This window comes from Mauremys mutica, chromosome 10, assembly GCF_020497125.1.
Source record: "Mauremys mutica isolate MM-2020 ecotype Southern chromosome 10, ASM2049712v1, whole genome shotgun sequence".
NCBI lineage: Eukaryota > Metazoa > Chordata > Testudines > Geoemydidae > Mauremys > Mauremys mutica.
This window is the reverse complement of record NC_059081.1, coordinates 9,767,037-9,789,648: the sequence shown is the minus strand read 5'-3', so window position 1 is coordinate 9,789,648 and position 22,612 is coordinate 9,767,037. Positions and strand designations below refer to the sequence as shown.

Below are 22,612 nucleotides of genomic sequence, written 5' to 3'. Positions count from 1 at the left end.
ATGATCCAACAGCTGAAAGTTGAAGCTAGACAAATTCAGATTGGAAATCACCCTCACTGTCCAAATTTTTTGCCTGATTAGCCACTGGAACAGTTTACCAAGGATTGTAGTGGATTCTGCATCACTGACAATTTTTAAATCAAGACTGGATGTTTGTCCTCAAAGAGCTGCTCTAGGAATTAATGTTGGGAAGTTGTAGGGCCTCTATTATACAGGACATCAGACTAGATCAGGGGTTCTCAAACTGGGGGTCAGGACCCCTCAGGGGGTCGTCAGGTTATTACATGGGAGGTCACAAGCCATCAGCCTCCACCTTAAATCCCTCTTTGCCTCCAGCATTTGTAGTGGTGTTTTTAATTTATAAGGGGGGGGGTTGCACTCAGAGGTTTTCTGTGTGAAAGGAGTCACCAGTCCAAAAGTTTGAGAACCACTGGGCTCAAAGTGCCTATCTTTAAAGTAAGAGCAACAAAGCAAAGCAGGACCAGTCAGAAGACACATCCTGAATCTCACATGGCCTTAGAAGCACAGCTGTCACTTCCAATACATTTAAGCACTAGGAAGGTGGTGTAATATTGGCACAGCTTTTTCTGCCCTTAAAAGAGCCATTATTATTGAAAAGCAGAACTCTTGGGTGGAATAGTATCACAATATTCAGCCATCTGGCCCTTCTTAGGACTAAAGTGGAAATTCATCAGATTGGCTCTCGCCTTCGTCTGCAACACTAATGATGCTACAAGAGGTGAAACTGGGTTACAGATCAAATGTGATACACATTTGCTTTTACCTGTGAATATGAACAAGGAAGCACCCAGCATTTTCATCTGTGCACCATTAACAAGCCCTTTGTTGAGAGATTCCCTCCCACCCCAAATAGTCCTGGATCCAACTAAAAGATTTCATTGCATTCAAGAAAGTTTGTGGGTGATAAGCAAGTGGCTGGATCAAGGTAAAACTGCTGCAGCTGGGAATGCAAGAGAGTTTATCACTTTTTTTTTTTTAAGCACAAATTGCTGTGGAGATGCTTGCAGACAGCACTGGTTATGGCATTTAAATGGACAGTACCATTTATCTATTGTTTAAAGTCACTGACCTGAGCAGCACTAAAGAGGGTCCTTGGCAGTCATCCCAGGTATTAGGGAGTTGATTACATAGATTCTATTAAGTTCCGATACAAATCCACATTGAAGACTCAGTTCTGCACAGTAGATTCTTTGAGCCCGATTCTCCACTGCCTGCACCTTGTCTCATGACTTAGTGAGAAGGCAGGTAGACTGCTCAGGATGAAATACTGTACTCACCCCAATGGGAATATTTTACACCCCATTTACACTTGCCTTGCACAATGTAAGCAACAATAGAGTGCACAACATGGCTTTTGGGTATTCCTGGCATGCAGGAAGCCTGATCCACATTCCACAGTGCATTAGGTCACAGGCGTTTGATAATATGTTTGCCCTTGTGATGAAGTCAAGGCCAGCTCCAGGCACCAGCCCAGCAAGCAGCTGCTTAGGTCAGCCAACAGTGTGGGGCGGCACATCCAGCTCATCAGCAGCGGGTCCCTCACTCCCTCTGCGAAGGACCAGCCGCCAAATTGCCCCCAAAGACTGAAGTGGCGGCAGTAGAGCTGCAGATTGTGATCACAGCTTTTTTTTTTGCTGCTGCTGCTTGGGGCAGGAAAAGCCCTGGATGAAGTGCTTTATTGGTTTCAGACTCTCTCCTTGCTCTAGCACTGTAGCACAAGGAAATTGTGATACTTTGCGTGCTGTACCTTTAAATCTCTAAGAACCCTGCATTTAGAGTTCAGCTGCCATTGTCACATGGTGAGAACTCCTTTCCCTCCCACCCAAAGTCCATAGAAAGACTGGTCTATTCAGAGTCTTATACGCCACCCATCACTGTGGGTCAGGGTTGCCAATTTTGGCTGGACAATCCTGGAGGGTTGGCAACCCTACCATAGGTTCACATTGACTTGGAGCAGACTCTTTGCAGGTTTATTAGTATGCAGTTGTAACAGGGTCACATTCACCTCTCATAAGCATCCCCTGGCCAATTGTGTGCACCTGTACTCTGTTTGTGGTGGGTCTTTGGTGACTCAGCCCTCTGACCAAGTCTCACACAGTCTGTCTGTGAGATAAAAGCAAAGCAAAACCCCTTCCAGGGTACAAGTCCAACAGGGGCCTGTCTCAGTGCCCTCTAATGTCTCTGTTTGTCCCTGCTCTGACTGAGTGGTGCCCCAGGGCTTCTTCCCTGGGAGAAACATCACTACCATTCAGTGCCCCTTCTGGGGTGCCTCAATGTCCAGGCCACTCCTCCCCCCCAATAACTAATGGGAGGACCCAGGCCCACCCACTACCCCAGGTCCCAGCCTAGGGACCCTGTAGAGAGCAGCCATCTGCTGTGGCCCTTTAACTATATTGCACAGCTTCTCTAATTCCCTGAGCCACTTCCCCACACCATCTTCACCCTTACCTCAGGGCTTTGTCCTAATGCAGTCCCAGCAACCAGCTCTGGGCTCTCTCTCACTCTCCCCAGCTTCTGGCAGCATGGCCCTGTTGGGGGTTCTGTAGCTCCATCAGCTAGACACACCCCCATCCACACTCCTACAGCTCCAGCAAGGAGCTGAAGTCACTCTGGCCCTGCAGCTCTTCTTATCTTGACCTGCTGGGCACTGATTGGCTGCTTCCCACACAGCTGCTCTAGGCAGGTTGGAGGACCTCTCTACTGCTCTTTTCTGGGGTGAGGTGTCCACAAGGCCTCCAGCAGGGGGCCTCAGGTCCTAGTCCACCCCATCACAACGATAGTGCCATCTACTGACTGGTTCACAAAAGAGATAATGGGCCTAGTACTGTCTTCTGAGGGATGTTCTTCCCTAGCTCAATTAGGAGAGGCCTGTGTTTCTGGAAAAGACAGATCATGGTTCTAACCCTGGAGCCCCTCGCATGTGTGGGTGGGTGGTTTATATAGTAATTGTGTCTGTTACCTGCAGCATTGCATTACACATGTCTAGACTGGAAGCTAAACCTAAGGCATCTAGGGCCAACATGGTTAAATCAGAATGTAAGGAGAAGTACAAGCAATAAAGAGAATTGTGTTTAAAAAATATGAACTATCTATATGAAGCAAGGAGACGTGAGCTAGAAGGGTTATTAAAAGAGATATTGAGTATCAGCTCAACAGCAAATATTTTAAAACAGTGCTCTGCAAACAGATCTGCAACCGAGTCAATAGGAAAAATTATTCTGCTAAAAAAAGAGGGATGAAGTGGAGACAGCAAGAGAAGAAATTGTGGTATTTATGAAGTGGAGGAAGTGTTTTGGTGTTTTTTTAATTTTCCCTGTGTCTTTGCAGAGAAGGAAGAGAGGTCTGAAAGCTGTGACAGGGATTGTATATCTTGTCAGGAGAGGGTTAGATAATGGACAGACAACAGACATGGTTATGGAAAAAATGGGACACTCCTCAAGATGCATTAAATGTTCGAATGAAAATATCCACAGCAGCTGTAAGGGAAATGAAGATAGAAATTGGAGTGCATCTGGTCTAGGGAATGTATTTAGATGCATTTAGGAGGGTAAATGAAGGAACCTTGGAACACTCATCTTGACAATGACTATGTGTAATAGTGGAATGCCTAGAGGCTCCAATCAAGGCTTAATTGTCCTAAGTGCTGTATATACACATAGTAAGAGACAAGCAGTCCCTGCCTCAAAGAGCTTAGGCTTTGTCTACACTACACAGGTTCTGCTGATATAGCTATACTGCTTTAGCTGTACCAGCAGAGCCCCCTAGTGTAGACACAGCATCTGCTGACAAAAGGAGATGTTCTGATGGTATAGTACAGGGGTAGGCAACCTCTGGCATGCGTGCCAAAGGCAGTATGCGAGCTGATTTTCAGCGGCACTCACACTGCCCGGGTCCTGGCCACTGGTCTGGGGAGCTCTGCATTTTAAATTTAATTTTAAATGAAACTTCTTCAGATTTTTAAAAACCTTCTTTACTTTACATACAACAATAGTTTAGTTATATATTATAGACTTCTAAAAAGAGACCTTCTAAAAATGTTAAAATGTATTACCGGCACGCGAAACCTTAAATTAGAGTGAATAAATGAAGACTCGGCACACCACTTCCTAAAGGTTGCTTGTATCTAGCCCAGGGGTCAGCAACCTTTCAGCAGTGCTGTGCCGAGTCTTCATTTATTCACTCTAATTTAAGGTTTTGCGTGCCAGTAATACATTTTAACCTTTTTAGAAGGTCTCTTTCTAGAAGTCTATATTATATAACTAAACTATTGTTGTATGTAAAGTAAATAAGGTTTCAAAATGTTTAGAAGTTTAATTTAAAATTAAATTAAAATGCAGAGCCCCCCGGACTGGTGGCCAGGACCCGGGCAGTGGGAGTGCCGCTGAAAATCAGCTCGCGTGCCGCCGTCGGCACACGTGCCGTAGGTTCCCTACCCCTGATCTAGCCTATTGGGATCACAGTTAGACAGATAAAGATACAGGGCAAATGACTGTGAGGCCCCTGGACTCCCCACCACACACACACCTGTTCTCAGTTTCCATACGGTGTCTGCTGTTTAGGATTTGTTCCCCAAAATGATTGCATGTTTTAAACAACAACTGTAAGTATTAACTCAAGGGGCTCTACCTGATAAATTTGCTACTTTTTCAAGTTGGCTACAGGAAGATGAGGTACATAGCTGCTCATAAATAACAGGTTCACATATATAAATCATCTCTCCACTTCCATCCATGACAGTCTGAAGCTAGAAGTGTATAGTTCATGATCACTTAGTTATTACACAGCTAAGTTTCACATGTGCTAATATAGTCTTTGAACTAAGCTATCATTGATCAGTCAGCTTTGCCCCAGCCCCGGCCTTGGAATACTGCAGACATTAAGTTGTCCAGCCCACAGCCCTCTGATAGTACTTCATACCATCAGCCTATGACTACAGCCTCCCCTAGTTCAGTTCTGGGATTTTCCTCAAGAATTCTACAGCTGAAAGGAGAAATTCAGCATAAACTGCATCCTGGCCTTCAGATACTGAGACTGGCTGTAGCTTAGTCATCCTGCTGCCTTTGCTTTTGACTTAGAATCTCATCTGCTTAATGGCCCCATAAGGCAATCAATTTTTCACCTCTGCTGTCTGTCCAGAACAAGATGTTGGACTTCATTGTAAGTTGTCTTCATGATGGCAGCATCCTTTTCCACGATCCTGCAGTCACTCTTCCTTCCGGGTGGGATCCAATCGAAGTTTGTGCTTCTGCAAACTTGGGAGGGATAGCCTGATGGCCTGCCCAAAGCACTGTAGCTGTCTCATCTAATTGGGGGAGGGATAGCTCAGTGGTTTGAGCATTGGCCTACTAAACCCAGGGTTATGAGCTGAATCCTTGAGGTGGCCATTTGGGGCAAAAATCTGTCTGGGGGTTGATCCTGCTTTGAGCAGGGGGGTGGACTAGATGACCTCCTGAGGTCCCTTCCAACCCTGATAGTCTATGATTCTGCAGTCTGATGACCTATGCAACACATCACTTCACCAGTGGTCACACAATCTCTCCAATGAATTCCCAAGATTCTTCATAAACAACACTGGTGGAGTGCATTCAGCTTCTTGTTGTGTGCTTCCACCATGTGCCAAGTTTCAGGCATACAGTAGCATTTGGACAACAATAGTTTTATACAATCTTCTTACTCTTGCCATATGTTTGACAAATGGGAAAATGATCTACTGGCTTTACCGATTCTTGCCTTCACTTTTTTAGTGAGCTGGCCATGGGCAGATATTTTATTTCCCAAGATAGACAAAGTCATCAACTCTTTTGTACTCTTCTCCATCAGTCACTCAATCACTAGTTTTGACAGCATTCTCTCCTATCTCCCGAGTCTTGGTCTACTGAGTACTGATAGGGAGTCCCACTTGGACAGCTTCTGCTTTTATGCTCATAAAGAATCTTTCCATTCCACCCACATTGGTATATAGAATGATCATATCATTGGCAAAAATCAAAGTCTTGCAGCTTCTGTCTTGCCCAAATAATACCATTGTCTTCAACATCAGCCATCACTTTTCTCATCACAAAGTCTATGACAGTGCAGAAGAAATGGGGTGAAGAACTGTCATGGAGTGTGGGGGAGTCAGGGCCCTGCACCCCCCACTTCCTGCGATTCACCGTGACTCTCAGCCAGCCAGTAAAACAGGAGGTTTATTAGACGACAGGAATACAGTCTCAAGCAGGACTTGTAGGTACAACCAGGACCCCTCAGCCAGGTCCCTCTGGGGGGCAAGGATCTTAGACCCCAGACTTGGGGTTCCCTGCCTCTTCCCAAAACTGAAACCAAAAACCCCTCCAGCAGGGTCTCTCTCCCTCCTTCTCTCCCCCTCTCCCTTTGTTCAGTTTCCCGGGCAAAGGCGTTGACTCGCCCCACCTCCCTTCCTGGCTCAGGTTACAGGCTCAGGTACCATCCTTCACCTAAAGTCATCCCCTGCTCTCCCATCCCCCATGCAGACAGTCCCAGTAAAACTAAACAACATTCCCAGGTCAATCCACCCCACACCCTACTGCGTCACAAGAACTGATGGTATGAAGTAGCCCTGGAGCTCAGTGCTGGACAGTTTAATGTCTGCAGCACTCTGAGTGAGACTGAGTTGACTGAACTAATCTAGAACGGATACTCAAAGATACATATTAACCCTTTTGAAACTCAACGGGGTAACTACATGATAATGTAGTGTATATGACCCAGAGCTGTGTACCTGAGTTCATGTGCACAACTCTCAAAGAGTCATGCGTCTGATGAAGTGGGTATTCACCCATGAAAGCTCATGCTCCAATACTTCTGTTAGTTGATAAGGTGCCACAGGACTCTTTGTCAACTCTCAAAGAGAGCAGGCAGCATTCCTTAGCAGACAGAACAGTCTGGCCCTTAGAACAGATACTCCCACCTCCTGCAGCTGGAGGGAAACTGGGGAGGAGGGATAGCTCAGTGGTTTGAGTATTGGCCTGCTAAACCCAGGATTGTGAGTTTAATCCTTGAGGGGGCCACTTAGGGATCTGGGGCAAAAATTGGTCCTGCTAGTGAAGGCAGGGGGCTGGACTTGATGACCTTTCAAGGTCCCTTCCAGTTCCAGGAGATAGGTATATCTCCAATGATAAATTATTTTAAAAAAACACCTCTTGGGGCTAAAGCACAGGACTAGCAATCAGAAGATGCAGAGTCAGGAGCCAAACCCACCACAGGCTTATTGTGTGACCACCACAACCACTTATGCTCTCAGTAGATCAGTTTCTCCCTTTGTAATCAGGGATGCATAACACTGACTTGCCTCACAGGTGTGCAGAGGGCCTGTTTATCTTGAGACCCTTGCAGGGAAGGCACTCTTAGAAGCGTGAAGCTGTGTTTGGAGTGCTCAGAGACGGCAGCAATGAGTACTATAGGAATGCTTCTAAAGAACCAATAAATCTTGTCTCTTAACTGCAGTGCATTGCACGGCAGCTAATGTCCCCATGTAACTGCTGCTGAAGTACATTATCTAGCCATGTATCTAGTGCCGGCGTGCCACTCAGCATTGGTAAGCAGCACAAGTGTGGAGGCGTTAGCCCTGTGTTCCCATTTTGACTTTGAAAAATATTACAGTCACTTTAAGGCTCTGGCTTGCCTCATCCATTAAGGGGTCATTACTCACTGTCTTCTCTGAATGGATGGAGCCTATGCCCTAAGTGTTTTCCTTTTAATAAATGCCACTGACTGTTTTACAACGTGCTCGCTACTTAAAAAACAAAACAACCACAGCAATGCCAAGTTGTTGTTGTTTTTTTAATAATTTGGAACTGGACCAAGATAAACTGACACGGCCACTTTGAAGTGGTCATATGATAACTTCAATTGCTAGCCCATGGTGGAGTTGATATCATTACCAAAGGGAAGAGTTTCTATTACCAAACCTGTAAAGCCATCTGCCCACCCAACGGGTAATTGTATATTTCCTCCACCCCATGAGAAATCTTTTTCATTAAATTTTCTTGGTTTCAGCAAAATTTTCAGCAGAAAGTTGACACTGTCTGGAAAAAAAAATAGATGTTTTTCTACAAATAGGTTTGGTTTTCCAATGAACAAATTTAAAAAAAAAAATTGAAGAAAGCAGATGGACACTTCCAATGATGTTTTTCACTGGTTCAAAACCCCCAAGTTTTGTCAAAAAACATTGACAACATTTTTGGTCGCCCCTACCACCTCCCCCCGTGTTCCTGCCACTGAGGAATATGCCTAATGTTCTAACGATCCCAATGCTCAGTTGACACTTCTTTGTATCTGAGTCCTCTAGGCTAAGGGCCCAACCTTGCCACCATTATTCATGCTGTCATACTTACTCATACGAGTTCAATGGGACTATTCATGTGAATACTCAGCATAGGTAATGGCTGCTGAATCAGGCCCTCATAAAGGGGTAAGTATTTCTGCTGATCTCTAATAGGGTGTTCTGCCCTTCAACAGCCAGAGGCCTAGGACCAGACAGTCCTGGTCATTAAGTAGCTGCAACTGAGGAGGGGAGAGGTGTTGCCTAGAAAAAGCTGGTCTATCAGTAAGGAAGGGGAATCAGGAACAGCAGAGAGTACCTTGGGAGAGACACCAGTGGGAACCTGCTGTGGGGAAAAAGGTCTCCAGGGAGAAAGACCTGGGAGGCAGTGCTCAGCTAAAAGAATAAGAATCCTGTAGTAGGGCCAGACTCAAACTACATCTACACTTACTGCTACAGTAGCACAGCTCCAGCACGGTAGTGCTTCAGGTCAGATGCTCACTACAATGGGAGGGGCTCTCCCTCCACTGAAGTTAATCCACCTCCCTCAGAGACGGTAGTTAGGTCAACGGAAGAATTCATCCTTCAACCTGGCACCATCTACACGAGAGGTTAGGTCCACTTAACTGTGTCGCTCAGGAGTGTGGATTTTTCGCACCTCTGAGCGGCGTAGCTGGGTTGACCTAAGTTTCTAGTGGAGGCCAGCCCTCAGGGTACGTCTACACTGGAAATGCTACAGCAGCACAGATAGCATTTGTGTAGACCCTACAGATAGACCCTACAGTCACAGAAAAGGGTTCTTCCATCACTAATAAATCCAGCTGTCTAAGAGGTGGTAGCCTGGCACCATCTACACTGGGGCTTAGGTTGGCTTAATGACATCTCATGGGGGTGTTAATATTTCATACGCCCTACTCCAGGACCATAGCTAGGTCAACCTACATTTTAGGTGTAGGCCAGCCTTGAGAAGCAAAGGGGAAAGCCCCCTGGGAGCTGTAGCCCAGGAGGCTGAGGAACTGTTTGTGCTTTTTGCCTATGTTTGGAAAATAAAACTGCCTGAAAACAGATTCTGGGTGTGACAGCGGATCTTTGTGGGCTGGGGACAAGCCAGCACCTTACAATCGCTCATTACCCCCTTTTCTTCCAGGTGTGCTTATGGTGGTAGTTCATATAGTTTTGTGTCATTGGCAACCTCGTCAGCTGCAATTAGAATCAGGGTGAATTCTTCACCCTTCTACCATGGATGACTGAGCCTTTCGCTGGGCCCGTTCAGAGATCAATCTGAGAAATGGCTGTGCAGGAGCGAATCTTTAAGGCATAAAGAACTTGGATGCTATTCTAGCCCTAATAGAATGACAGACGTGCTGCTCTAGGACATTCAGGAGTGATGGATCCGCATCCCTTGCTCCCTGTAATATCCCAGTTAATACGATACCATTAACTTCGAAAGGTGCTGCAAGTGGTAATGCTTTGGGCCATTAATTCTAACAAAGTCAGCGTGCTCTTGCAGTGACATTTACCCTAATTAGTAATACATCCTTTTACTTAACAGCACCCTTCTCAGGAAATAGTTCATACTTGGCTGCATCATAAACAGAACAACTTTGGAGGATGCTGCTAAGGAGCTAGGACCAAGCTGCGAGTACTAGAAAGCAATGAGAGAAGGGATAGAAAAGTAAAAGGGATAGGTAGAGCAAGAGCTAAAGTGAGGGAAGAGCAAAGAAAGATGCCACAAGTTACTTGAATCCTTTGAGCTGTGGCTGCCTCTCCGCCGATTGTTCAGAACAGTGCAGGAGAGATCAGGTAGAGGGCGCTAGACCAGGGGATGGTCCTATCATCATGCTGTCTAAGGAAGTCAACAGTGGGAAGTGCAAAGGAAAAGCAGGAAGGGGGTGATTTGAGGTGGTCTTTGCAGGGGTGAGGTTAGACGGTATCAGCAGTTGGAAGGGGGTGAGAACATTTAGAAGAGGAGTAGAGAGGTGGATGAGGAATAGCAAAGATTTTACACTTTGTAGGAGCAGTCTACCCATGGATCACAATGAGCTTCACAAATTAGTGAATCAGGCCTCAGCTTCCACTCCGGACATGGCATTACTCCAGTCTTATAGGAAGAGAAACAAACACACAGCAAGGGGAAGTGATGTGCCCAGCACCATACAGACATCTGTGCAGAGCCAGGAATAGAATCCAAGTCTCCTGACTCCCAGACCTATGCTTTAACTAGAAGATACTCCATCCCACACCTTTGTTCACAGTTTCCTAAATGGTTACGCTGTCGCTCTGTGGGAGGCAGTACACTCACTCCCTGTGGGAAGGCAACTCATCAGGACACACTGCAACAACCTCACAGGTCACCAGTGCCGGACTGATGAGGATGGACTCAAGAGGAAGCCACGTGTAGGCCCCCTCAGCTGCAGTGCTGGTTGCGATGGTACAGTGCCTTTAAGGACTGATAAAAGCATAGGGAGGACTCTCAGGGGGGAAGTGTCCCAGAACCTCAGGTTTCTGGGGAATCAGGAATCAAGACAAGCAAAAGCCCTTGGGAGTGGGACAGAGGTAGATTTAGTCTAAAATGATGGCTGCAATGAGGGATAGCCAAGCACTATTGTACAATGGCTACTAAACTATGCTTGTGCTCCCTGGAGCACCCGCCAGAAAAAAGAAAAAAAAAGTGGGTGCTCAGCACCCACCAATCAGCTGTTTGGCTGGCCCTGCTGATCAGCTGTTTGGTGGTGGTGGATTGGGGCAGGGAGAGGTGAAGCAAAGGCAGGGTCAGAGGGGGAGGGGCAGAGCATGGGTGGAGCACTCACCTGGAAAAATGAAAAGCCAGTGTCTGTGCTCCCTGTATATGGGCACATACAACCCTGAGGCGGGTCAGTCACCAGGCCTGTCCCTGGAGCAGATGAGAGCAGCTTCAGAGCTACTCAAATCTGTGTCATCTGCCCAGGTCCTCAAGGAGCCATTATAGCAGGCAAGGATTGCTGGGGTGCAGGTGTGATCCATGTGCCAAATAGGGGGATCTCTTTTTAAGAGATCTATTGTGGGGAGGGCAAGGAGTGCTTTGCATCTGGGTCACTGTTGCTAGTAGGTGACCAGATGTCCAGATTTTATAGGGACAGTCCCAATTTTTGGGTCTTTTTCTTATATAGGCTCCTATTACCCCCCACCCCGTCCCGATTTTTCTCATTTGCTGTCTGGTTACCCTAGTTGCTAGGCAGATGCACAATTAGTAGTCTACACCCAGAAGTTTCTGGAATTGGGTGTGGTAGTTTTGGGTATGCGCAGTAGGTTTCCTGTTGCTGGATTCAGGCTCCATGAAGGCAAGTAGTCAGGGCAGCTGCTTTGCAAAAAGCCATGTGCAGGTTGGAAGAAGTGGAGCCAGAGAAGCAGAAAGCAGGCTGTTTCCCGCCTCGAACACTGAAGCATTTTGCAGCAGGTTTTTTTTTTTTTTTTAAGATCTATATACTTAAGCTGAGTGGTTGGTTAATAACAGTGATTTCAGCAGAGGAGGGGGAAGGGTCTGCATTGAGTTCAGTTGGAGGCTTGTACAAGCAAGAGGAGAGATGATATTGCTGCTGTGCCTTTGACTCAGCAGACTGAACAGATTTTGGTGATCAAAGACCAACAGACTCAGAGGAACTCAACCTAATTGACCTGTTTCAATTTAATTTGTTTTCATAATGTATAACTGAAGATGAAGCATGTGAATTATAAAGTAGCCATGTTATAAAAATTAAGTAATGTATTAGGTTGCTTTATTACAAGATTCTATAAAGTTGGTACTTAAGAATTCAAGTTCATTCCTTGGGTTATTTTTGGACTTGATTGTGGGGAGGTTGATCCTGTGCAATCATTGCTGAAAATCCTGGGGGACGGAATTCTAGGTCTCCAGGTGCCTTTCTATGGGAGTTGAGGGGGTTTTAGACAGTGGGGAAGGGCAGTAAAGTAAACTCAAGCCCACCCAAAGTTTACACAGGGACAAGCCCAGCCAACACCCCACTGCACCAGAAGCCAGGAGAGAAGAGGCAGACAGAGGATCCACCACACCAAGTGACCCCCTGCACAAGAGGAACCCAGCTAAGGAAGCATCAGGGTGTTACAAAGCACCCTTAAACTGGAGGATCAGGCTTTGTAAGTCTAACTGACACCATCTTATACAAACAGTTTAGCACCCCTTTTATGGTAGAGGGGGGGAAAACAGGTGCTAAAGGAAACCATGTTCTGTGCAAACTTTGTCTGAAGAGAGGATAGGTGAACCCAAAGATTGTCCAGGGAATTGGACTGGCATCTAAGCTTCATTGAAGCTATGGGAACTATACCTACTTCCCTCAGCTGAGGTTCCAGCCCTCTAAGATAAAGTATATGAATATAGTATTTTTTTTAAAGCCTCTAAAATATTAGGGGTCCTCGGCAACTGGAACAAACAAATACATTTAAGTCTTCATGCAAGAGCCTTCTCCTTTGGAATGCCTGGCATCCATGATCAGCTGTCTCCCATCTCTGCCTCATCAACTTGCCCTCTCTTTTCCAGTTTCATCAGAAAAGATCATTGCTCCTTCCTCTGTTTTCCTTCATTTCTCCCTGCTGCTGTTTAAATGTGCTGGACAGTTTTGAAAAGTCAAAATGCAGCTTTTCTAAGTAGAGCTTTACACTAGGTTTGGAGATAGATATTTTCTTTAGGGTCCTGGGAGCAGAGCCTTTCTATCTATGTTTCTTCCACTTACTAGAGTGTTCAATGCACTTATCCGCACCACATCCCTATGCAGGAGGGCAGTTCTAGTATCCTCATTTTACACATGGGAAATGGAGGCAAAGAGACTAGAAGACTTCCCCAAGGTCACGCATAAAGTGTGAGGGAGCAGTGAATTGAGGCTGTGTCTTCAAATCCCAGAGTAGCACCTTTCCCTCCTGTGGAGCAATAGGCTGGCAGCCCCCCATTTTAGGACACAGGTGCCAAGACCCTTTTCAGACTTTCAGGAGGTGATGCGGAGGCTTTTCAGGATGACTCTGCAGAGATCCACTTAGAAGATTAATATTCGCGAGACCAGGCCTGACGGATACTGCTGCTGCCATTACCAAAGAGTTGTTAGCACAATGCTGACGAGAGATTTCTGTCGTTCCCCAGGCTTCTGATGTGAGCAAGGTTAGGATCAAAGAGAGATGCAGGGAGTGCCACATGGAGGCATGACCCATCAAGAAAATAGCTGACTGAACTAGAGGAAGGAACTTTTGCTGGGGCTTGATGACCTTTTTGGCTGTACTGCAGCTTCGGGGAGCCAGCCACCAATATTCATCATCACCAGTACAGTTAACAGCAGTTACTTTTGATAGTTCTGAAAGGTATTATGAGAAATATGCCAGACAGAAAAGTCTGCTGTAAGCAAAATTATGAAAGGAGACCCAAACTATTACTCCAGGTCTAAACCTTCCCAGAGTTTAGAAGAACTCCAGTCCAGGCTCAAATTGCAAATGTGGGGTCTTTGTCCAAACAGCTCCATACCCCTTAGACTTTAGAAAACTGATCCAGATTCAGACTTGGACTTTACTGCAGGAGAGCATTTTCTGGGGGGCTGGTCCAAGACTGGAATGAACTCCTGCAGGATCTAAGAATCACCACAAACCTCACCACCTTCCATTCCAAGTGCAAGGCATATTTCTTTGACCTAATAAAAACACTTAACACACACTTGTATTTAGAGAGAAAATTTGGAAAAAAAAAATTACCCTCCTGCAATCTCCCCCACTCCTGCCCCCGGGTAGAGGAGAGAGGAAAATGGAACCATATGATAGATGCTAGTCACCTCATGTAATGACCTACTGGAAGGCACTCAGGTACCATGACAATGGGTGTGGTATTAGAACCACAGTAGAATCTCTATATGGCCCCATTCAGAACCCCAAATCAGAGCACCCCCCTCAAATTTTAGGAAAGTTCAAATGTGAATCTGATCTTTGAGACTCAGGCTCCACTATGCTAATTTATGTATTGGTTTGCAAATATCCCCACAGCAATATGAGAATATAATTGAGTAGACAAGAGAGCAGGTGTCAATGGTAGAAAAAAAATAGTCACTATAAAATGGAGAATGAGATTTCTAAAGTCAAAGGGAGGGGAGTAATACAGGATGCTCTTTTTGGTTCATGATTGGAAGAGTTAAAGCCATTTAACTTTCATTAGGAAATATGAAAGTGAACCTTGGAATGAAGGCTGCTATGATTAAGGGCCTCTATCAGCGAGATTGGCACCACACTGACATGTCATGGTTACAAAATTATGACAGTTTTATTACCATGGTCTCTTGATCCTGTAGCAAAAAATAAAAATAACAAAACCACCACACACCACCTGCAAAACGGAATCCAAATGGATTTGGGAGATATTTACAGAGCTAATCAGCCCTGCATTTTTAATTCAGAGACACAGTGCAATATGGAAGTGATGGGCAGAGCTATTTCAGGAGAGAAACTTTCCCCCATTCATTGTTCGTTGCTCCTCAGGGATGTGGCTGAAACGTGGCCTCGGATCAGGTTGAGCACATGAAGCGCAGTACGAAAGGAGGCCAAATGGCAGAAATGGCAGCCCACAGAGGTGAATAGCCCAGCACATAATAGTCTTTAAATAGTATTGAACTGAGCAGCTTCCAGGTAGCTCAAGACTGAGCCCGTCAGTCTACAGCCAGTCATGTCCATGGACCACTCCTCTGTACGAAAGGGGAAGGGCCCAGCAGTTGGCTTTGTTGTATGCCAGTGAGGTATGGCCTTTGGGCAGCTGGCCAGCTAGGACACCCTGGTTTCATACTAACCTGCACCCAACCACAGCTTCCTGCAGTGATGGTCTCTCCCCAACAGCGCACGCGCACACACTTCAAGGTGATGGGACAGTAAAGAAGCAGCAGAGTGTTCTTGACTGGTGCAGCTGCAGGGAACTGGCATTGGGGGAAGTGACTGCCTAATAAGTCAGACATCTACAAGTTATAAAGTGCTGTACTTTACTGGAAGATAAAACACATGAAACAGACACTGTAAACAGAACTGTTTCTGCCAACTGCTCCCTTCTAAAGCTCTGACTGTCCACAGGTATTAGCTCAGATCTCATGGCACAGCTACCTACCTTATTACAGCACACAGCAGAATGGATGGCCCCATTCCCCAAGCAATTACACCTATATGAATATAGATACCAAACAAGAATGTATGAGTCTTTCCCCCTCCCCAAGTTGAAGGTAAAGCCCTATTTTAATGTGGTATTTGAGGGATTTGCACGCCATGGTTGTCACAATGCTCAAGATGACAACATCAATCAGGTCAAGGCAGAGGAGGAGAGTGATCCATCCTCTTAGGTGAGGTGAATGCTGATGCAAAAGTGTATCTAGCAAAACTCTGGGTCAGATACTCAGCAAGTATAAGTCTGCCTCGCTCCATTGATGTCAGTGGAAATAAGGCATTTTACACCTACCAAGGATCTGGCCCTATGTTTAGGGGGAAGAGCTGGCAATAAATTATTAAATGTGAAATAAAATTGCAGTTCTCCACCCAGCAACATTTGGTTTGCATTTGCCTGCTACAGCAGCAGAATAAGCCACTCTGGTATCATAAATTTCTGTTGCAGTGACCATCTGTCTGCTGTTTACTCAAACCTTAGGGAACTCTGATCCACCTCTTAATCAACTGCATGAAAATTTAAATGGGGGAGCTCGTCGGACCGGTGCTTGATCCATTTGCATTCAACACCCCCTGCCTGAACTCGTTACAGGCAACAAAGGCATTAAATGAATGGTGTTTATAATATGCAATAAAACAGAAGCGCTTGCTCCAACGACAGGCATGAAAGCATGAGACACATGCTGGCCTCCTTTTGTCCGATGGGAACAGAAGGGTGATTAAAAACAGAAACAAACAAAAAAAAGACTTCTCCAACTCACTCACTTCAGAGATCTGCCAGGTTGATTCCCCTTTCCCCCTTCCCATCATTTATATTAGCAGACAGCTCTTTGGATAGTTTTAGTAAGCCAGGAGAGGTGGTTCAGTGCACAGGGCACCAGAGCACTTCCCTGGGAGTCGTGAGGGTTGAGTTCTACTCTCGGCACTGCCATTGCCCTTGGGCAAGTCTCTGTACCTTTGTTTCCTCTCTGACCCATTGTTTATTTAGACAATAAGCTCTTAGGGCAGGGACAGTCTCTGACTAGATATTTGTACAATGCTCAGCACAATTGGGTCCTAATCTTGGTGCTGTTTTAGACCAAATAATCAGAACAAGTCTCCCTGTCTAGTGCATCATGTTCTCGCAGACCCCATTGCTCAAGACGTTACCTACTGGAGGAGCTTTTGAATCCCTGGGTGTTCCTGGATTGCAAGGTGGCAACAGTACTTTCCCACCTACACTTAGGAAAGTGACTGAAACCATTACCGTCAAATCCAGCCTGCGCTACCACGATCCACAGACTGGATTGCAGCAGGGCACTCTGCATCAGGCTACCCTTGAAGGTCACTTCAAAGTTGGTGCAGAATGTGATCACTCACTTGCCAGGCAGTGCTAGCCTCAAGGGCATGTTACACCACTTCTCCAGCAACTGCAGTGTTTCCTATTTGCTTCAAGCTATGGAATTGGATCTGGTAAGTCTTATATGGCCTGGTTCCTCTTTCCTTAGATGCTTGAGATCAGCTGCAGTACTAGAGTTAGACCAGTCTCTTGCTTTAAAAGCCCGGGTACTACAGGCAGAACGTTGTCATGAAGAAAACTCTAGTTCTCTCCACTCTGACAATTCAGAGCCAGAGCTCACCGACTCTAGATGTACCATCTCTTTGCTTTGGCATCAGCCTGAGGGCTGGGAAACAGAGGAGCAGGTTGACTTGCAGTTTTCAGAAAATTTTGATTGTATTTTTTTAAAGACACGTTAAAGAAAAAGCAGAGTGTTCAGGGGCAGTCAAGGGACACAAATCTCATGTGCTATATGATAAGACTACTACAGTACAGAAAGTATGTACATCTGATTAATATTACAGAGACTCAATATAGTAAAATGGAGAAAAATTGGGTCGTTATACATTGCCAAACAAGATGCTCTTGGTAAACCACTACTGTTAAGGCACGTTATCAGACAATTAATATTGCAGCATCACCCAGACTGGTGCTCTGTTGTGCTAAGCACTGGATAAACTTACAGTCCCATACAGCTTGCAGTCTGAGTGTTATTGGACCAGTTGGCTGTAGGACTCAACTATGCAGCCAAGCTTTTAAAAAGAGCAACCAAATGGAATTGTGTCCAGAGAAAACGATGATTTGCTAGCCTCCGTCTGCCCCGTCCAACTTGAACAAGCCACTCGGCATCTTTCTTTGAAGAATTCAAAGACATTGTAAAGGGTCCGTTACTCACCAGTAGGGCACCTCCTCCCGGCTGCTCAGGGGATTAGCTCCATCCAGGTCTGACACCCCTTTCCATCATTTGTTCTTGCCATGGCCCCCCTTGCTCTGTGCTCTCCATCTTCATGGCTTGGTTGCTTCCCCTTTGTAACCAAGTCACAAAAGAGTTCTCCCTTCCAGGGAACTATCACAGTCTTCCACGCCGCCCCAGGCAGTCCTTAAATCCACTGGCCTGGCTGATTCACTCCCTCAGTGGTTAGAACAAATAGACCCGGAGAGCCTTCAAGTTCACTGCCCAGATTGTGCCACTCATTCAGTGGCTGGTAGGGGAACCCTGGCCCTCCATCTCCTCTGGGTTCCAGTCCAGGACCCTATCTCCCACAGCCAAGGTCTGTGCTACAGCAAACCTTCTCACCACTCCCTTGGAGTACTTCCTTCCTACCCCAGGCTCACCTTCTCCACCCTTCTAGCTAAACCCTTGTCTTCTGGGTGTGCTAGACAAACCCTTCCTCTGGTGTCCAAATCCCTTTCTCACCCTTGACCCAGGGAGAGTGGCCACAGCCTTCTTCCCTGCAGCTATCTTCCTTCTAGCAGCTCACTGGTTTTGTAGAAGTCCCACCTGTTCCTGCACAGGTGAGCTTCCATTAATTAAGAATAGCCTCTCAGCCTCAATATCCCCCACCTTGCAGCCTAATAGGTTAATTGGCTCCTCTGGCCTATATTAACCCTTTCAGGATGCGCATGGGGAGCACACCCTATCACAGAAACCAAGGCAGGAGATACCTAGAAAGGGTTCAGTTTGGGAGACTGTTCATCTTCATGGTGTTTAACCTGCAAAACCAAAAGCAGAGTGGGATTCTTCCAGTCTGCTGGGGGGGATTTTAATCTGATTCCGCAGGGGAGAAAGTTGAGTTTGAACAGGTCAGAATTTTGGTTCATTCCTTGCACTGCTCATTATTTAACAGATGCCAATCACAACTTGAAAGGAAATTTACTCTTAAGTTTGTTCAGAGATTCTTTTAGCAAGTTCTATGGGCAATACTTATTTTAATCAAATTTATTTGGAAACTAGGAATCTTTGGCATTTAATCATCATGTTAGGTTAGATATTGCACGTGTAACACAAGGTACAGTGGGCATCCCATTTCCCTCTAGTGGCTGGTCTACTACAACAACACAAGCTCCCTTAGCTTGTGTTAGACACCTATGCAGGAAGTTGGGGTGCAATCTTGTGTGATAATCTGCATACCTAGAGACTTTGTACGGGGTATATTTTGCAAGTTACAAGATCAGCAAGTCAATCGCTGCCCTGGTCTCTACCAACAGCCCTTTTTACTCCCTTTGTTCCATGTATGCCCTATACTCACTTTTTCTCTCACTCCACTTCCACAAGCCTTCTTCCACACTAACTCTTATACCTTGACCAGCCTCCCTGTTAACATGCTCAAAAATCCCCTCAGACTCTCCTTCGAACTCCCGTCTCTCCCTGCACGTTGCCAACATCTAGGCCACGGCTGCCTCTGGAACAGTCGTTTGGAATCTAGATGTCTCTATGACAACCATGGGCCATCCCAAGTGCTTTCCGCGGTGAGTAGTCTGGATCAGATTTTTAGGATGGGAGGCGGGGGAGGAAAGATGTTGAAAATACACCACTGTTATGGAGGATAGCGTATCATTAGCAGAAATCTCATTCCAAAGGCAAGGCAAGCCACCTCGGTGACACAATACAGCAGCTGAGGCAAAAAAAACCCTCTTCCCCTTGGGGCTAGCGTCTGTGAAATCCAGACCCGCTGAAGCATTCTGTGTTGTAGACAGCCTGGTAAACCCAGAGTGCCTCTGCATGGCCAGAGCTGAGTGAGCATGTCTCAGCTAAATAAGCCAACATGTCCTATCAAGAGAGGAAAGCCTGCACGTCTTTTTGTAGCTTGAATAAAGACTGTATCGGAGACTCATCTTCCAGTACTTGTCAGAGTGCTCAGCCCTCTCATGGAAGGGACAGCCTGTCAAGCAGCCCCAGAGCAAGCAGAAGGGCATAGTGGAGCTGACATTAGGAGTTTAATGTTGCTTTTCGTGACACTGCTGCATTGCTAGCCACAGTCAGCATTTCCCTTACAAGTCCCTGCTTTCAGCTACTCAGAAGTAAAACTACATTACAGACACATAGCTCAAGCAAATGCAGACAACATTTCCACCAAGGCATTGACCCCACAAAGTGACATGCCGACACCCTCCAGAGGAGTCATTGCAGCTTGTTGTGCTAATGACAAATGGGAACAAATTTCTTCCTCAGACTGACATCCCCAATCACATGAATGAGACAGATCCTAATGAGCCTCTCAGCTGGTGTTACTCACTGTTTTCCAGCTGAATAGCCATTTTGTCATTGGCGATGGTGGGGGAAAAAGTCATTGTGAAAGGGTTACATTGTGGCAGCTGCTGCCTCAGTTTCCCTCCTGGAGCTGAGGTGTTCATACATAAATCTAATTCCAAAACAGAATCTCCACTTCCAGGCTCTGGTTTAATTGTCTCATTAACACACAATAGCTATCTCAGCAACCTCTCCCCATCCAAACCTTCTCCTCAGGTTCAATTCACCCTTGTGTTCCTAAGTCTAGGAGCCAAGGCCTCCACAGGTTCTTAAGACCTTCCCCTAGGTTACTGGCTGCAGGTAGTCATTACCTCTTAGGCACTTACCTGGAAAGGCCTAACCCCCATGCCTGTCTCCTTCAGAAGGGTAGGTAGACTCTCCCCAGCTCACAGGACCTGGCTTTTATATCCTTCCCAGTAGGCCTGGTTGTAGCCAACAGCCCTATGATCTGGGAAGAAACCAGGCCCAGGTGAGAGCTGGGAGAGAAGGGAGTTCAAGTCACATTCCTTGACCGCTCCCTCCCAGCTCCTTTAATGGACTCTTCCTCCCCAAGCCACCTCCCCACTCAGTCTTCCTTCCCCCTCCAAGGCCTCCATGATCTTGCTCTCGGTCACATTGCAGGGTGCACTCCCAGCCAGTGAGAGGCTGTGTCGCCACTTGTATTATACTCACTGATATTATAGCCCTGCGCGCCCCAAAATGCTACTGCTACTTGTGGCTCCCAGGCTAGGATGGACACACATCCAGCAGCCATCATGCACTCCATGCTCTGTATGCTGTAGTAGCTCTGATTCAACCGCTTTGAATCCAACAACCTGCCAGCGGTTTTACATCTTCCCCTTCTGGGGCCAGCGCTTTGTCACACAAGTAGCCCCACGAGTCCGCAGGACATTGCATATGACTAAGATGAGCTGGGTTCTCTATCTCTACCTTGAATCATGGTGTCTACATTGGTGTTTTGCCATTATAGGCTCTACACTTCAGCTAGGTGAAGCCTGGGAGTACTGGGCCCAGCTCCTACTAGAGATCCTGACTGGGAGGAGGGTTTGGGGCCTTGGAAGCCAAAGGGCTGAAGAAGACTGAGCTCCAGCTAGGTAACGCCTGAGAAACTTTGCCCTGGGACCTAGCTCTGGGAAGAAGGGCTGGGGACTCCCTGTGCAAAGAGAGGGAGTCACTGAATGGGCGTTGGGCCCTGGAGTTAGTATGTAGGGATCCCAGGAAGGAAATGTTTTAATTACTTGTGGACTGTGAGTTATTAAAGGGCCCTGAAGAGGGGAGAAATTGGTGGTAGGGCACTGCAGAGTGACCTCTGCCCATGAGGGGGTGCTCAAGAGGCAGGTGGACGGATGGCTTAGGCACAGCCTGATTAAAAAGGACACATTCACCAACCATTCAGTGCTTTTTTTCTTTTCCTCACCTCACACTTTGCCAACGGGACTCACCCAGCCATCACTACTTCTTTGTCCTTCTCTCTAGGTAAGAAATACAAATGGGATACGCAGCCCTCTTTGTACTTGGCGTTTTGCTGGACCGATTTTATAAAGTGGAAGGAATAAAACTAGGAGGCGTTCCAAGGACATGCTGACCATGTTTCTCTGTGGCTGCGCAATGATTGTGAAATAGCATCACCAACTGTTGTGTAATCAATTCACAACACATTTTTCAATATCATACTATTATAATATATCACATCAGCACCTTTGAACCTGAACTGAGATGCATGAAGACAAAAATCTGTCAAGAATAAAAGCCCAGATTATGGAGAAACACACTGAGTGCTTTTTTGGCCATCGGCCACTCTTTGACTGGTGCCTGGTTAATAAAGCTGATGACATTCCAAGGGAGCCAGGAAGAGGAGGCAGGATACTATGACGATGGGCAAGTCCGATGGCCAAGCTGACATATAGGCCAAGTTTTTAAGTGAGGCTCTTGCTTTGCATATTCAAGCAGTTGCAGGTGCAACCAGTTTAGCGCCCAGTCTGGGGGTGCAGCCAGGTCTCTAGACACTGTCGTTTATACCTGCAATTGATTGGTGACACAAAACTGCAGGTACAAAAAGAAAAGTGACTTTTAGCTACCTGGCCACAGATTGGAGATTAGTTACTGTATGTGTGCTCCTTATGCCCCATGGAAGCAGGAGTAGGGACAGGGACCTTCATGCGCCAAGATCTCCTGCATGTGGAGCCTCGTGAGGCCTGGAGAAGGCCAAATTTAGCACCCGTCTTTAAAAATGGGACCAGAGAGGACCTGGGGCACTACAAACTAGTCAGCCTAGCTTGCATACCTGGAGAGATAGTGGAACAAATTATTAAACAATAGGTAAGCACCAAGAGTTAATAGAGTGATAAGTGAGAGCCAACATGGATTTGTCAGGAACAAATCATGTCAAACCAACCTAATGTCCTTCTTTGACAGGTGAATGGCCTAATGGCTAGAGAGGGAAGCAGCTGATGTGATATATCTTGATTTTCGTAAGGCTATTGACAATCATATGTAACATTCTCATAAACAAATGAGGGAAATGTGGTCTAGATGAAATTACTATAAGGTGGGTGTACAAATACCCACCTGGTTGAAAAGCTTT

The 22,612-nt window shown here is 46.2% G+C and overlaps 1 protein-coding gene across 2 annotated transcripts in view; it reads right to left on the bottom strand.

The window, feature by feature from the left end:
* SLC15A2 (solute carrier family 15 member 2) overlaps positions 1-19,171 on the bottom strand; it is a 126,949-nt gene extending 107,778 nt beyond the window's left edge. Inside the window, exon 1 of one of the 2 annotated variants that reach the window (XM_044978340.1) lies at positions 19,028-19,171. In XM_044978340.1, the coding sequence (XP_044834275.1) occupies positions 19,028-19,163 (136 nt within the window). In that variant the 5' untranslated portion in view covers positions 19,164-19,171. Of the gene's footprint in view, positions 1-2,469; positions 2,504-19,027 lie in introns of those variants that run through there. The other variant, XM_044978347.1, reaches the window with a different exon arrangement.
* Positions 19,172-22,612: the final 3,441 nt, after the last annotated feature.